Source organism: Microplitis mediator, chromosome 1 (assembly GCF_029852145.1).
Source record: "Microplitis mediator isolate UGA2020A chromosome 1, iyMicMedi2.1, whole genome shotgun sequence".
NCBI lineage: Eukaryota > Metazoa > Arthropoda > Insecta > Hymenoptera > Braconidae > Microplitis > Microplitis mediator.
The window spans coordinates 2,287,026-2,305,825 of NC_079969.1; the positions used below are offsets into that span (position 1 = coordinate 2,287,026).

Genomic DNA, 18,800 nt, shown 5'->3' on the forward strand with positions numbered 1-18,800 from the left:
TAATTTATAAATTGGGTCAGTGGTCAATTTAAAATTGTTACTCATATATTTAATAAGACTTTCAATTACTTAAAGTAATTGTATAATTTTTTTTTTTATTTTAAAAAATTCTGAATACAAAAAAAAAATTTTTTACCTGACGTTTTAACAAAAATTTTTTTTTTACAATTTTTCAAGTTTGCTAATAAATTTTTTTTTTTTTTTTTAAATAATTACAGATGCATGTTCTTCAAAATCAACACCTAAACCAAGGCCTCCAACGACAACACAACGGCCTAGCATCACATTCCGTCAAAATCCATGTCCGCCAGATTACGCGGAATGGTATTGTTTAAATCAAGCAACTTGTTTTACTGTCAAAATACAAGACTCATTACTTTATAATTGTCTGTAAGTATTTTTTATTTTATTTAAAAAAAAAAAAAATATATATATATATATATGTACATATATATGTATATATTACTGCATAATAAGATAGGGAATTCAATGCCCTTTAAAATGAGTACCCACAAGCCATACTTATAATCAATTATTTACCTCACATATATTTTGATATATATATATATGTTGATAAAAAGTAAAAAATAAGTATAGCTTGTTGGTACTCATTTTAAAGGGCATTGAATTCTCTATCTTTTTATGCACTGATATATATATGATATATGTATATATAACAAAAAAAATGTATAAAAAGGTTTATGACCCCTAGATTTTTATTTAAATTTTTTAACGGCCACAGTATAACTGATGCTTAATGTACTCTATGTACTGTAGAGTTTAGTATATAGAACAAGTACATAGATGCATAGGCATAGTTAAATTGAACCAAGAATACGGCAATGCGGCACAAAATCCTTTAACGTCACGCTACCGTATCTCAAGTCTTATTGATGTTTAAGTACATAAATTTTTTTATTTGATGATTTATTTATTATTTTTTTCATTAAATAATTAATGACGTTTTTGATATTTTTAACTTTAATTTTTCTAAAAATTTATTTAAAAAAAAAAAAAAAAAGAAAATGAATATAAAAATGAAAACGTGTCTATCCAGTAAATCGACGGATTATCTTCGGATTTGTTGAAAGGCACCGAATAAAAATACAATAAGAGTCCGAGAAAAAAATGAACCATAGAAAATTTTTTTTCCTTACGTAGAAATTAATAAAATTTAATGCCAGGACATTCATCGGTTCATACATTTACATACTTAAGAATATAGGAAATTTTACGCCCTTTAAAATGAGTACCCACAAGCTATATTTATTTTTTTTTACAATATATGTATATATTTGAACTTATATTTATATTTATATATATGTAAAAAATGATAACAAATATATATGGCTTGTGGGTACTCATTTTACACAGAATTTCATTTTCCATTTTTATAAAGTACTCATATATTTTCATATATTTATATATATATCAATATTCAAATATATATAAAAAATAAGTAAAACTTGTAGGTACTCATTTTACAGGTCTTTAAATTCTCTGTCATTTCATGTACTCATATATATGTATATCTATATATATCTATATATATATAGTGTGGGAAAAAATTTAACAATTTTCATTTTCCCCAGTATTTAACTCATTGTACTTTTAAATTACAATATTTTTTTAAAATTTTCCCAGAATTATTTAAACTCAAAAGGACACTAGACATATTTATTATCATTGTTATTTAAACTCTTATAAAGGACTAAGTACTAAATCTGTATTGATTATTCAAGGTCCAGGCTCAGGTCCAACTCTACCTCTAGGGATACAACAAATTGTTCTATTGAGTCATTGAAATGGAATGAATTTTAAATTACCCAGTTTTTATTATTTTTCTTTTTTTTTTTTTTTTCAAAAGAATAAATTTACAATAAATTTAACAAAAATTTCCACAACTATTTTTTTTTTTTTTTTTTTTTTTTTTTTTTTAAGTGGACAGATATATTTTATAATTACAATTGTAAAAATAATAATTATGATTAAATAATAACAATAATAATAATAATAAAAAAAAACCAGTGCTCGGTGGAGCTTCCAGTTTCCCACGGTGTTTGCTTTGTCTGATGCGGGCTCTTTTTAAATCTTTCGTTTCGCGTTAATACTCTTTTACGATATAATCGTAATATTATTTTACTTTTTTTATTTTTAAAGAGACCACCAGTAATTAATTACTTTAATTTTTTATAAGAAAATTCCAGAGTTTAATTAAAATTTGCGAGTTTTTATTAGAAAAAGGGGGGGGGGTTACTGGTGGTTAGAAGTGTACATGAGTGAAGAGTAGACAATTTTTTTTTTCTTAATTTTTGAAAAAAAAAAAATTTTTTTTGGACTTGGAAGAAATTTTTGGAACTGGGACAAATAAAAAATTTATTTTTGGGGAGGGAAAATTTTTTTTTGTAAAAGTAAGGGGTGCAAATTGTAGGGCATTAAATTCTGAATAAAATGATGTGTAAGTTTATATATTTTGATTGATGTTAAAGCGAGATATATATTTATATAGATTCATATATAAGAGCTGGATTTTTGGTCATTATTAATTTCGCTTGCGTTAAATTCATTTTTTTAAGTGAAAAAAAATTTTTTTCGAAAAAATAAAAAAATACACATCAAGGGGATTGAATTCTGAGTAAAACGACCTATGACTTTATATATTTTGATAAATATAAAGGGGTGAAATATATTTATTGAGATGAATGTATAAAATTTATTTTTTTGGTCATTATGATTTTTATTGGAATCAAAAATAATTTTGAGGCAGAATAAAATTTTTTTAGCAAAAAAAAAAAATTCTACGTTAAAGTACATTAAATTCTGAGTGAAACGACCTACGACTTTATATATTTTTATGAATGTTAAGTGATACAAAAAAATAATAAAGAAAAATATAAAAATAACAAATTTTGAGTTTTTTGAGATTTTGTATTTGAAATCAATTTAGAGCTTCAACGATTGATTTTACGGTATTTTTCATAGAGACCAAATTTGTAGCCCAGTGAATTTCCTTTCCAACGGTCATATATAACGTATACTTTTCTCATATATTTTTCCAGATATAGTTAATTAAAGTAAAAAATTTTTTTTTTGCTTCAAATTTCATTTATTTTATTTTTATTATTTAATAATAATAATAATAATTATTATTATTGTTATTATTATTAATTAATAATAAGAATGAACAAATTACAATATCATTATTTTAATGTTGTCGAGACTACAATGTCAGTACTCGTTACGAGTAAACGTAATGAGAGCGCGAAAATTAGATAAGTAGATCATTTATACATATATATTTATATATATAATATATATGTAGTGCTTAAGAATATGCAGTGTTAATAAAAAACTAAGTGACTAGTTATGAAAATTAATTAATAATAATTATCAAAGAAAAATTATACGTTTGCTATAAATAAACACGATCGTTTGCAAGAATAATTGGAAATTTTTTTTTATCATATTCATAGTGAGGATACTGATTTATTTTCATGAGAAACAACTTTTGGTCACAAAATTTTTAAAATGTAGAACAAAGTTGTAGTAAATAAAATAATTTATTTTATTTTTTACAATTATTCGAGTTGCGAATACCGATCGTTAACTTTTAGCGACGATATCTCAATAAATATATAAAATAAGTATACGTTGTTTGTGGTCAATGAAAAGTTCATTTAATTCCCTACAATTTTTGACTCTTTGTAAATATCCCTAGAGCCAATGGTTCAAAAGTTAGAGCGCCTTGACCAATAAAATATTATTTTAACCCAAGATCGGTATTTTATAAAACTTTAATCGCCTGTAACTTTAAAACTATCAATCCCACCAACTTTTTTATAGAATTAAAAATTGTAGATAATTAAATTGGCTTTCCAACGATCATATTAAAAGCATAATTATCTCAACTCCTTCCACAATATTAGCAATTTTATTTTATCTAATTAATCCGCGGAGTATCGGCATAAAAAATTTTAATTATTAACTTGACTCGGCAAGATCTCACTGAATATATAAGAAGAGTCGCGGGTACTTGTAGTCACTGAAACCAAAATTAAATCTTACCCTTGAGTACCTACATACAATATTTTTTAAAGACATACGCATATATTTCCATAAATATATACACATATATACATATATTTTTTTTCCACAGAAAGATAGAGGACCGCGTGGCCTTTCATACGAGTACCAACATGCCATATTTATTTTTAATAACTCACTAAATTTACATACATTTATATATACATCAACATATACTCAAATACTCATAAAAAATAAATATAGCTTGTTGGTACTCATTTGAAAGCTCATCGGACGCTCGTTAAAATGAATCTATACGTCATATTTTTTTCCAAAAAAAATTTCAAAAAATTGTCCAGTAATTTTTCCAAACATTAAATACTTATTAATAACAACAATAAATTTTTTTTTTTTACTAAAAAGAAGGAAAAAAAATTGACGTTAATTATATTATCTTGATCCCAATTATTTCCGCTATATATTTTTAACAGAATCTGATATACTCACCTTTCCCTTTATTACCAAAAAAAAAAAAAAAGAAGAGTTAAAATACAATTAAAATCAAATTTAAAGATAAAAAAAAAAAACATTTTTTTTTTTCACAATAATTAAGTCATTAAATATAATTATCCATTTCACTCCATAATAATAATAATTATTATTATTATTATTATAATAAATTAATTATTTATCAATTTTTTTCAGATGCGCTGATGGATTCGTTGGCCAGAGGTGTGAATTTAAAGACTTAGAGGGTTCATATTCACGTGAGTATTTAAAATAATAATTAAATTATCATTATTATGTATATGTTGTGTTAATTTATGTAATTTATTAATTAAATTTTTTTTATTTGTTTATTTTAGCGTCAAGGCAAAGGATAATGTTGGAGACTGCGAGTATAGCTGGTGGTGCCACAATAGCAGTATTCCTTGTCGTTATTATTTGCATAGCTGCTTATATACATTGCAAACGCAAACAGAAGGAATTACGTACAAGGTTAATTTTTTTTTTATTATTATGATTTTTTTTCAACATCAATTTACAATTCCGCTGTTTTTTAAGTTTAAATTAATTATTGCGGCTAAACTATTGAAGATATGGGAAAAATGTACTGAGATAAAATTGTAGGGAATTAAATTCTCTATAAAAAAGGTCTCATATATTTTTTTGATAAACTCAATATTTTGAACGCTAGAAATTTTTTTAAAAAATTTATGGGTCAATTTTTAGTGATTTTGGTACTGAGAGATTTTAAATTTGAATTTGTGACTAAAGTATTGAAGATACGACAAAAATGTACTGGAATAAAATTGTAGGGAATGAAATTCTCTATAAAAAAGGTCTCATATATTTTTTTGATAAACTCAATATTTTGAACGCTAGGAATTTCTTTTTAATTTATGGGTCAATTTTTAATTAATTTTTCTATTGGGAAAGTTTAAATTTGAATTTATGACTCAAGGATTGAAGATACGATAAAAATGTACTGAGATACAATTGTAGGGAATTGAATTCTCTATAAAAAAGGTTTCTATAAATTATTTGATGGACCTGATAGTTTAGGAGCTAGAGATAATTTAAGTTCGTAGATCTAAATGACTAAATATTGGTTACTAATTAATCTTATATTTTTTTTTCTTAATTAGTTCTGGAGTGGATACAGTTGATGGTACTGGCCGTGATCCGGAATTAAGGCCATTCAGTAGTCGTAATCGTTCATTAAAAAATTTTATGGCCAAGAATCAACAATGTTCAGTAAGTATTTTTATTTCACTCAATTATTTACAATTAACAGCCATGTAATTTTTTTTAACTAAAAAATAACTCCTGTCCCTCCATCCGTGAGAAAATTTCCTCTAATTTGAGTACCCACATCAATACATTCCAACAAGTACGAAAAAATTCAAAATGGCCGCTAACTAAACAATTAATTAACAATTTAAATTACTAATTAACAATTTTTTTATAATATACACTTGTGGGTACTCTTTCAACGCTGAATTTTATCAGCTACCTCAATATCACACTCATTTTTCCAAGAAAAAATTTTTAATTAAAAAAAAATCAATTAAAATTCTCAAAAAAATACTTTTACTTCTCCCCGTCATTTAAAATCAATATTCTGCCTAAACTATCAAAGATACGACAAAAAAATACTAAGATAATTTTGTAGGAAATTAAATTCTCTACAAAAAAGGTCCTTATAAATTTTTACCTAAACCCAACCAGTTCCCAGATATCAGCCCATTAATCATTTAATGGTAAATATGATTAATTAATTAATTCATTTAATTACAGCCAATAATGTTCCCATCGATAGAACAAACAAGAATGCCCAGTTGGAACGTCGAACTGACGAGATTAGCGTCCGTCAACGAAGCCAAACGTTCGAGTCAGTAAATTAATGATAATTAATCACCGATTAATTGATAAAACTAAAATGAAAGAAAAATCAATTAATTAACATAACAACAACAAAATTAATTAATTAAATTAACTTATAGCCAACATCACATTTAATTATTAAAATATAAATTTAATTAATTAGTTAATTTATTAATTAATTAACTAATTAATAGGATTATTAATCGAACAATTAATCAGTAGATTTATTCTTCATTTTTGTAAAGACAAAAATGAAAGAGTCAAAGACTTATTATTAATTTATTATTATTATTATTATTATTATTAATATTAATTAATTTAATTAATTAATTAATTTTGTGGTTAATGACTCGCCTTTATATTAAAAAATAAATGGCGCCTGCATTTTTTTATTGTAAAAGATGTAGAATTAATATGACGATAATAAAATTAATTATTTAATTAATTTATTAATTAATTAACTAATTAATTAAAATAGTGGGTAGTAATTTTTGCAATTAAATTAAAAAAAAATTGACTGTATGTAAATAGAGAAAAAAAAATTTTTAGGTACAAAATAAAACAATTGTAAAAAATAGTTAAAATTTATTTTTTTTTTCTAATTAAAAAAAAATTAACGACTAAAAAAATTATTTATTGGGTATTGATTATAAGTAATAGAATTTTGCTAGTCATTTTTTTTTTAGATAAAATTTTGTACATAAAAATTTTTTTTTCTTTATGCTATTAAATTAATCTGCTAAATTTAAATAAATAAATAATTTTCCTAGAGGCCTGGAGATTAAATGAGGGAAAAAATTTGAGTTAGAAGAGAGATAAAAAATTTTTTGAGCTGTAGGAAGATTGGAAATTTTGTGGGCTTTCAAACGAGTACCCACATGACATATTTATTTTTTGGTTTAAAATACATATATGTTGATATATATAAATATATATGTATGATTTAGAAATAAGTATGGGTTGTTGGTACTCATTTTAAAGGGCGCGTAATTCTGTATCTGAAAAAATGTTTGAATTTAGAAAATTGTTCTAACAAATTTGGTAATTGTTCGAACAATTGTACAAACAATTTCGGATGTCAAAAATTTTTTTTTGTGCTAGAGTCGTAGAGAATTGAAAGACCTGTAGAATGAGTACCCACAAGCCATATTTATTTTACGTACTAAAATATATGCATATATATAGATATATAAATATATTTATGGGCTGGAAAATAAGTATGGGTTGTGGGTACTCGTTTGAAAGAGCGCCAAATTTCCTGTCTTTCTAGATAATTAATAATTAATTCAGCCCTCATTAGTCTGAGTTACAAGCCAGGAAATTATTTTTCGTACTTTGTTATTTTTCATTTGTTAATACAAAAAACAGTCCCAGTGTAATTTTTAAAGCTCAAGGAGTTGCCTCTATCACCAGTGCCTTCCAAAATAAAACTAAAAATAACAATGTTAATAAAAATAAATAAAAAACTGAAGTCCAAAGTATTCAGCATTTCTATCATTTATTAAATAAATAAATTAGAAACTTTATGATTAAAAAAATAAATAAAACTTATCAGTATTTTTTTTCTAAACTCCAAAAAAAATAGTACTATGTTTATAATTATTATAAAATATCAACGAAAATATTAATGATGCATTTAAATAATTTCCGCGTTAACTAATTAAATATAATGTAATATATATATAAATATATACATATATCAGTATGTAAAATAATAGAGAATTCAATGCTCTTTAAAATGAGTACCCACAAGTCATATTTATTTTTAATTTTTTTTTATATATATATATTTTAATATATATAAATATATATGTATCTTAGTAGATATAAAATATATATGGCTTGTTTGTATTCGTTTGAAAGCCTCTCAAATTTTCTTTCCTTTCGAAAAAAAAAAAATATATACATATATATATATATATATAAATATATATACATGAATATATATATCCTACACATATGTCACTTAAAAAGTAAATCAAATCCTCTTTGAAATGAGTACACACAAGCCATATTTAATTTTAATTATTTTTTATATGTACATATATTTTGATATATATGTATATCTCAAAAAATATATGAATTATATATAGCTTGTTTATATTCGTTTTAAAGCTTATGCAATTTCCTATCTTTCTCAATAAAAAAAATATGTATACACACACATATATATATATAAATATATATGAATATACATATATATATTCATATATATTTTCATATATATGTAAAAATATCCAGAATTCAATTTCCTCTAGAATGAGTACCCACAAGCTATATTTATTTTACATAATATATATACGTAGATATATATAAGCATATATATAAATATATAAAATTAAAAATATATATGGCATGTGGGTACTCATTTTAAAGGGCATTGAATTCTCTATTTATTCATGCTATCAAATATATATATATGTATATATATTACCCAGAATAATAAAATATAAAATTAACATATATGTCTATTGTATTTGTAATGTTTTTGTATAATTTATTAATAAAAAAAAATTTAATTAATTAATAAATAAAAATAATTATTAATTTTACTGACTCATTATTATAAATATTATTATTTATTAATTAATTAATTAATCCATTAATTCATTAAATTTTGTAATATGTCATCAAATATATATTTTTCATAATCTATATATTTATTATTATTCGTCTATTAATTTATAATTAAATATTAATTTAAATTAATTTTGTAAAAATTAATAATAATTTTTTTATTAGCAAATAATTTGTATCCAAAATAATAATAATAATAATAATAATAATAATAATAATAATAACAATAATAATAATAATTATAAAAATTTATTAAATGCCAGTGACTAAAAAAAATTAATGACGTACGTAATTATTAATTAATTAATTATTCAATTAATTAATTAATAAATTAATAATTAACTTCATATATATATATGAAAATTATTTAAGTAAAGCTTTGTAAAGACACGTGTATAATTATTATTAATTATTACTAATTAATTAATTATTATTATTAATTACCGAATGTGGCCTTTAAGTTTTCTATTTAATTAGTAACTAAAATTTATTATTAATTATTAAATAAAATAATATTATTATAATTAGCGAGTACTAAATAAGTTAATTAGAATGAAAAAAATAAATAATTAGTTATAATTATTAATGCAAGTAATTATTAATTATTAATTATTAATAAATTATAAACAATTAATAAAAAATGCTTTAATAAATTAATCTTGTTCTTTGTTACCTTTGGAGTGATTTTGTGTGGAAAGTATGAAAGATATGACAAATATGTACTGGAAAGAATTTGTAGGGAATTTAATTCTCTACAAAAAAGGTCTCATATATTTTTTTGATAAATTCAATATTTCAGTCGCTAGGAATTTTTAAAAAAAATTTATGGGTCAATTTTTATTCATTTTTGTACTGAGAGATTTTAAATTTGAATTTGTGACTAGAGTATTGAAGATACGATAAAAATGTACTGAGAGAAAATTGTAGAGAGTGAAATTCTCTACAAAAAAGGTTTTATACATTTTTTTGATAAATTAAATATTTCAGTCACTAGGAATTTTTTTTTTAAATTTATGGGTCAATTTTTATTAATTTTTGTACTGAGAGATTTTAAATTTGAATTTGTGACTAAAGTATTGAAGATACGATAAAAATGTACTGAGATGAAATTGTAGGAAATTTGATTCGCTATAAAAAAGGTCTCATATATTTTTTTGACAAATTTCATAGTTTAGTCACTAGGAACTTTTTTTCAAAAATTTATGGGTCAATTTTTATTGATTTTCGTACTGAGAGATTTTAAATTTGAATTTGTGACTAGAGTATTGAAGATACGATAAAAATGTACTAGAATAAAAATGTAAAGAGTTAAATTTTCTACAAAAAAGGTCTTATACATTTTTTTGATAAATTCAATACTTTCGTCGCTAGTAATTTTTTTTCAATTTATGGATCCATTTTGTATTTGATTTTTGTAAAGGAAATTTTAAATTTGAATTTGTGACTAAAGTATTGAAGATACGACAAAAATGTACTGACATAAAATTGTAGGGAGTAAAATTCTCGACAATAAAGGTCTCTATTAATTTTTGTGTAAACTCAATAGTTTTGGTAGAATATCAGACTAAAGTGTCATTAACAAAATTACGTATTCGCGTTCGTGACACTGACGAGTATATATTTATATATATATATCATATAATTATAGAATGAAATAAGTTATTAGATACAATACGAAATGAAAGTTCATTGAACGAATGATAGTAATAATAATAATAATAATAATATATGTGTAATTATTTTACGGACGATAAAGTACAAAATAAATTTAAATATTTACGTTAATCAGCTTTTTAAAAATATTAACGCTACATTACATTACAACATCTAATATTATTATTATTATTATCATATACACATGCACACATGCATACACTTGAAGATAATCTTGAAAATAGAAAAATTTCCTCAGACTTCAAATTGCCAATCTGTGGGAAAATCAATTTTAGAAAATCGGGCCAAATCCAATAACTTTCCTTTATTTTTTAAATTTTGAATTTTTATAGCGGGAAATTAAAAAAAAATCAAATAATTGATCTCTAATTTTCCACCGGTCCTCCAATTTTCCTCCAGAACTCAAAAAATATCGAAAATTCCCCACTAACCCTAAGGAACTTTTCTCTAGAAAATTAAATTTCCCACAAATTTCATCTCAAACTTTTTTCTCTAAAACCCTTAGTTTCTCCAGAAATTCCCTTACAAATAATTTTCTCATCAAAGTTTCCCCAAATCATTCAACCGGTCTCCAATTTTCCTCCATAACTCAAAAAATATCAAAAATTTCCCACTATCCCTCAGGAAATTTTCTCTAGAAAATTTAATTTCCCACAAATTTCATCTCAAACTTTTTTCTCTAAAACCCTTAGTTTCCCTAGGAATTTCCCTAAAAAATAATTTTTTGATCAAAGTTTCCCCAAATCATTCAACCGGTCTCCAATTTTCCTCCATAACTTAAAAAATATTGAAAATTCCCCACTATCCCTCAGGAACTTTTCTCTAGAAAATCGAATTTCCCACAAATTTCATCTCAAACTTTTTTCTCTAAGACCCATAGTTTTCCCAGAAATTTCCTTACAAAGCCAAAATCCTTCAAAAAAAAATCTGTAATTTATTTTATATCTCTTTCAATTCTCATATATTTATATATATACTAATAAATATCACATTAATTAGTATGCAAATAATAGTAGTGACCATGAACAGCAAAAAAGAAATATAATAATAATTATAAACAATAACGTGTACACAATAGAGCCGTTCTTAACACATAATTCATTTATAAAAAGTGAACCTAGTAATTCACTCTTCAAATATATATAAATATATACATATATATAAGTAAATAGTAGTTGTAGCAGTACTGCGGCTTCCAAACTAATATATTATCCACGTTATAAGCTAACAATGTGCAATGTTTTTTATTTAGTAAGTGCGTTTTCTCTCGTACTATTTTAAAATTACTCTAGTTACTAGTAATTAATTTTTTAAATTATTAATTAATTCATTAATTGAATTCATTCACTTGTGGTCTGCTTAAATTTAAATTCAAATTCAAATTTTTAAATCGATAAAAAATGTGTGATATTTGTATATATTATTTTGTGACTTGATAAGCAAAATTGTGGGAAATTTTTATATTGTTTTTTTTTTTTTTTTATTTTGTGAAAATGAAAATTTGATAGGATGTAATTTATTTTTTATTTTTTGAAAATGATTGTGGTATGGTTATTTATTATTACGGGGACATTGGCTGATGGTGGAAACTGTATTAGAAATCATACGATTTTGGAAACTAGTGGCGATGCCATTTTGACAGGTAAAAATTTTGTTTTATATTTTTTTTGAAATTTTTTGGGTTTAGTATAGTGATGTGGGTACTCTTTCGAGAGGAAATTTTATTGAGAACAAGATCCTAGTTCTGAAATGTAGAAAAAAATTTTTTTTTTTCAAAATTTGATATTTTGATTATGTTCAAAAATTTATGTACTTCAAATATAGTGATGTGGGTACTCTTTCCAGAGGAAATTAAATTTTAAACACGATCCTAATAAAAAATTCAAAAAAAGTAAATTTTTCAAAAATTCAGTATTTTGATTTTTGTATTCATAATTTTTTCTTCTAAATGTAGTCATGTGGGTACTCGTTCGAGAGGAAATTTGATTGAAAATAAGATCCTAATACTGAAATGTAAAAAAAATAAATTTTTCAAAATTTGGTATTTTGATTTTGTTCAAAAATTTGATTTATTTAAAATATAGTGATGTGGGTACTCTTTTCAGAGGAAATTGAATTTTAAACACGATCCTAGTAAAAAATTCGAAAAAAATAAATTTTTCCAAAATTTAGTATTTCAATTTTTCTCAAAATTATTTTTTACCCGAACTATAGTGATGTGGGTACTCTTTCCAGAGGAAATTAAAAATTAAACACGACTCTAGTGTTTAATTCCCCAAAAAATTATTTCTTAGAAAAAAATGAAGCTGAAGTCTAGCCGACCTTGAAATTATTTTTCAAGTCATTGAAATAAAACTAATAATAATAAATATGTATTTCAGTATTCGTGGACATATATCACGGAGAATCATGCAACGAAACATCATCAAAAGGCTTCCAAGAGCTAACGACAGCACTTTACGTAACGTCAACCTTAAACAAAAACGACTACATTCCCGGGATTTCTCTAGGTCAACTTACCCCGCTTAAATATTCAAATTCAAATCCACTTAATAACAAACCCGTTTTATTTATTTATAGGCCTCAAGATCATAGATACTTGCCGTGATTCAGCAACCGTAGCACGCGAGTCCCTGATCATCGCAACTGAATGCCCCGAAGTCTATTCCCTGGGGATCCTGGTCCCCTTTCACTACCATGGAGTCTTAGAACCGATCTCGAGCTACACTGACCTATCAATCACTTTCTACGGCTCTCAAATAATTCCCAGCATTAACATGGGCTTAGATTTCATCACCCGAAACTTCCATACTATAGATTTGCTACTGACGGATTCGACCTCTACCTCCGAAATTTTTTTAAACCAGTCCCAGTTCCTGGATGTCTGCATCAAGAGTTACGATGACATTTCGCGGGTTGAAGATGATCAGGAAGCGACGATTGTTATTTTAGGTGACGAATTTTTTATCCGTTCGTGGCTGGAAGTTGAGCGAATTAATGTTATCAAGACCTGGATCATTATTCCTCTAGACGATTCTGACGTTACTGGTCAGTAACATTTTTTTTTTTCAAAACAAACTTTGTTTTTGTACAGTAGACGAAATTCTCGTTAAAATGAGTACCCACAACAATGGATTTAAATTCAGTAATTTATTCGTTACCTGCCCGCGAATTAACCGCGAGTTGATGGTTAACAACAACTGTATTAAAATATATTGATGTGGGTACTCAAATAACAGGAAATTTCCTCACTAATACAACTGTAATAATCAATTTCTTTTTTTTTAATATTGAAAAAAAAATTGCAATTTTTTATTAACAGAATTCTGAAAAACAAAATTAGTATATCAATTAGTAAGTATGAAATATTTAGTTTCATACTTTCATATCTTTTCTCTGCATGGGAAAAAATCAGCATGCATGATCATGCCTGAATATTTGTCAATCATGAGCATAGTTATGCCTGACCAAGTATACGCATGACTGACCAATAATCAGGTATGATCATGCCTGATCATGAATGATCATGTATAAGATCAACGTATGATCATGCATGATCATGGGTGGAAAATATTTAGACATGATCATGCATGGTGGAATATTTAGGCATGCTTATGCCTGATCGTGCATGGTGAAATATTTGGGCATGATCATGCACGCTTGACTATTGAAGCATTCCCATGCCTGATCATGCATGGTTGAATATTTAGGCATGATTATGCCTGATCATGCACGGTAAAATATTTAGGCATGATCATGCATGCTTGACTATTGAGGCATGTTCATGCATGGTTGAATATTTAGGCATGATTATGCCTGATCATGCATGGTAAAATATTTAGGCATGATAATGCATGCTTGAATATTGAGGCATGTCCATGTATGGTTGAATATTTAGGCATGATCATGCATGGTGGACTATTTAGGCATGACCATACCTGATCATGCATGCTCGACTATTGAGACATGGCCATGTCTGATCATGCATGGTTGATTATTTAGACATGTTCATACCTGATCATGCATGATTGATTATTTTGGCATGGTCATGCCTGATCATGCATGGTTGATTATTTAGACATGTTCATACCTGATCATGTATGATTGATTATTTTGGCATGGTCATGCCTGATCATGCATGGTTGGATGTTTAGGCATGGTCATGTTCAGGCATGACTTTTCCTGAATAATGCATGATCATGTATAATTACGCTTGATCATGCATGACAATTCATTCCTCATCATGCATGATTCATGTTCAGCCATACCTGAATCATGCATATCATTTTTATCCATAAAAAAACTATTTATATAAAATTTGTTACAGACATCGTTCCACTAGGATCCTATGTCTTGATGCCCGAAGCCCGGGTCCTACACCCAGCAGACTCTGATTCCTCAGCTGATGAAATAAAGATTCCAGTCCCCATGATATTCAGTCTCGGCAGCCCCCTGATCGGAATCGCTGACCTGTTTTCTTCTCTCCAAGTGTCCAATTGCACAGAAGCCTGTGTCCTGCCCTCATTCGACTCGAAACTAGTGCCCGAAGTTCCCGGCTCGCGGGTCATAGAAGCTCTCAACCTCGACCTCGAATCAAATTCAATGAAATGGGGATTTTACCAACGACTGGACCCAGCAGATCAGCTGCAGCAAGTCCTCGAGTATCAAGTGGCCGTCGATTCGTTTAAAATCCGGCCCGGGAAGAATAGACCCCGGGTAAAAGTCCCAAAGAACGGGACCCATTTCTGCGAGGATCAGTCCCAGTTGTGCGAATGCATCAACAAAAAAAAATCTCAACCCTTTCCCAAGACCACAGAAGCTCCAGATGAAAGTCATTACCAAGTTTTCATTTTGATCGACCCCTGGGCCATAATTTTCCTGATTTTCGTTGCCTTCGGGGCATTAATTTGTCTTTGCATCTGCGGATTTATTCTCTACCGGTTTATCATTGACGAGTTTATGGACGGAAATCCTCTGCTGACTTTTATTTTAATCATCGGAACTATTTCCATGCTAATGTCGGTGGTAATTTTCTGTTTGAGTGACAATACAGCAGACCACGAGTACCTGAATTCATTCAAAATTTTAGCCGCCACCATTTCTATGGGATTCGTATTATCGATAATGCTCGCGAGAACTTTTTTCCTCGCGTTTTCTACCAAAGGTGTATTCTCTAGTCACATTAATGGATACTTACAAACTGTAATGGCGTTTTTTATCAATGCAGTTCAAGTTGCGGTCTCCGGGGTCTTCTTTTTGGTCAATAGAAAAAATTCCCAAGAAGTATTGTCTAGTTACCAGTTTATCGCGTTGTCAAGTAAGTGGATTCGGTAGAAAATGAAAATTTTCATTTTTTTGGTTTTTTGAAATTTTCTAGGTTTAAATTTGAATAAAATATAGTGATGTGGGTACTCATTCGAGAGGAAATTCAACAATAAATATGACCCTAGTAATCAGTTTTTGGAAATTCGTTTTTTATTTTTTTTCAAAATTCAAATTTTTGGTTTTTTAAGAAAAAAAATTGAATTGACTGAAATTTTGTCTCTGTTCTAAAAAAAATTTCGAACCAAACTATTTTCAGGTTACAATATTTTTCTCCTCGTAACCCTGCTCGTGATGTGCGCCCTGGTCTACACGATACCCCGGAACTACCGAGAAGGCCGATGCTTTCTCTTCACGAGTCTTGGACTCCTGGGAGTCTGGATCATCTGGATCTCGACGTTCTTTTTAGTGCCGCCATCATGGCGGGAAACAATAATCGCAATAGCATTGATAACTACCTCCTACACCCTAATTTCCGGTTTAATCCTCAAGGTATTCTATATTCTTACGCATATAGAGCGACAAAATGACATCCGCAGTCCATTTGAAAATTCCGAGTTCAGATCAGAGCCACGTCGCAGGTCATTCCGTCAAGTAAATTAATTTTTTTGATATTTATTTTATTTCATAAAATTTATCACATTCTTTTAACCATATATAGGACATATGTTCTCAGATAAAGATCATATATGAGCATATATGTCATATGTGAGGTATACATGTACATATATGACCATATATAAATCACATGTGGTCAGATATGATCTGTATATAGTCATATATGTCATATGTGGCTTACACGCTCATATATGAATCATATATGACCACATACACATCATATATGATCACATAAGATCATATGTGGCCACATAGAATCATATATGACCACATATGATTCGTATATGGTCATATATATAATATGTGGCTTACGTGCTCATATATATCATATATGATCACATATAATTTATATATGAATCATATATGGACACATATGATTTATATATGGTCATAAATGTCATATGTGGTTTACGCGGCCATATGAATCATATAAGACTACATACAGATCATATATGACCACATATGAATCATGTATGACCACATAAGATCATATATGACCACATATGAATCATGTATGACCACATAAAAATCATATGTGACCACATAGAATCATATATGGTCACATAAGATCATATATGACCACATAAGATCATATATGACCACGTACAGATCATATGTGACCACATAGAATCATATATGGCGACATAAGATCATATATGACCACATACAGATCATACATAACCACATATGAATCATGTATGACAACCTACAGATCATAAGTGACCACATAAAATCATATATGGCCACATAAGATCATATATGATTCTATGTGGTCACATATGACCACATACAGATCACATATGAAAATATATGAATCATATATGCATATATATACTATATGTGGCTTACATGCTCACATATGATTCATAAATGATCATATATGATTATATATTATCATATATTACCATATATGAACATATAAGATTTATATATGTTGAAATATGTCATATGTCGCTTATATGCTCATGGAGATTATATATGATTCATATGTGGTCATATACATCACATATGGGACATTGATATTCATATACAAATTATATATGATAATATATAAACATAAATGATTTATATAAGATCATATATGTCATATATGAAGAACATATACCCATTTAGTGATATATGTATGCATATATGATCATATATGACCATATAGACGTATATATGAGCGTATATATATTTTTTTTTCAGGGAAAACTGTCATCTCATATATTTACTTAATGTTCATTATTATTATTATTGTGTTTGACATTGACCTTGTCAGCTCTAAGGCTTCCTCATAATTAGGGATTTGTCATTTCACTCAATGGCATAATTGAGCTTAGTTATTACGAAACTTTACATATAATAGTTTTAGTTCTATTTTCACTTCTTTATTTATTATAGTCTCGCCGACCATTCCACGACTACGTTCTGCCGATGGAGGGTGTCCGTAATCAAGCGCGTTTACAAACTCAGCAAAATTTTTATGGTAACTCTAGTCCGGGGAATCGATCTGTCAGTGATAATGTCGGCAATAATTACGGGCACGGACAAAACGGTCATGGGCATGGGCATGATGGACATGGGAATGTAAAAACAATTGGCTTCAATAATTATGGATACTCGGATATGCATGAAACTGAAAATCATTACGTCGTTCCAAAAGTTTGCATACAAAATCCTGTTGTAAGTTTTTATTATTTTTTTAAAAATCCATTTTTTTTTTTTTTTTTTTAAATTAAAATTCAAAAATTTTTTTTCCCGCCCATAAATTAATTCCATTGATCACTAAATTAAAGACTCACTGAATTAATTTTTAGAAAAATTCGAATTAAAAAAAAAATTTTTTTTTACAGAGTCGAAAAAAAGTTGATGTGAATTACGCACAACCGGTTTACGATGTCCATAATTACCATGAGAGCTTACAAAAAAATAATCATCAGTACGATAATGATAACAATGAGGAGTGCATGGAAACGGAAATTTATCTAGAGGGAAAACGTCTCTCCCCCACGCGCAGAGGTCGTAATGAATCGTATCCTTCGCGGTCCTCAAGTCCGCGGTTGCATCAAACGGAAGCGACCATTGATGAGGAGGATGAGACAAATGAAGAAGTTGCTAAAATAACTCATTTTTAATTTTTTAAATCATTTTTTTTTTTTTTTTTTTTTTAAATTAAAAATACGAAATTAACTCATTAATTATTTTTAAAAAACTGT

The 18,800-nt window shown here is 27.0% G+C and overlaps 2 protein-coding genes across 3 annotated transcripts in view; both read left to right on the top strand.

The window, feature by feature from the left end:
• Positions 1-7,211, top strand: part of LOC130674280 (protein gurken-like) — a 33,300-nt gene extending 26,089 nt beyond the window's left edge. For both annotated transcript variants that reach the window (XM_057479573.1, XM_057479581.1), the window contains 5 exons: positions 219-390; positions 4,729-4,790; positions 4,890-5,022; positions 5,673-5,781; positions 6,325-7,211. In XM_057479573.1, the coding sequence (XP_057335556.1) occupies positions 219-390; positions 4,729-4,790; positions 4,890-5,022; positions 5,673-5,781; positions 6,325-6,426 (578 nt within the window). In that variant the 3' untranslated portion in view covers positions 6,427-7,211. The remainder of the gene's footprint in view (positions 1-218; positions 391-4,728; positions 4,791-4,889; positions 5,023-5,672; positions 5,782-6,324) is intronic.
• A 4,854-nt stretch (positions 7,212-12,065) lies between these two features.
• LOC130672018 (protein bride of sevenless) lies at positions 12,066-18,765 on the top strand. The gene is made up of 7 exons (XM_057476204.1): positions 12,066-12,304; positions 13,044-13,172; positions 13,243-13,710; positions 14,990-15,979; positions 16,244-16,578; positions 17,986-18,267; positions 18,438-18,765. The coding sequence occupies exons 1-7, from the start codon at positions 12,199-12,201 to the stop codon at positions 18,717-18,719; spliced, it is 2,592 nt and encodes an 863-aa protein (XP_057332187.1). The 5' UTR covers positions 12,066-12,198; the 3' UTR covers positions 18,720-18,765.
• Positions 18,766-18,800: the final 35 nt, after the last annotated feature.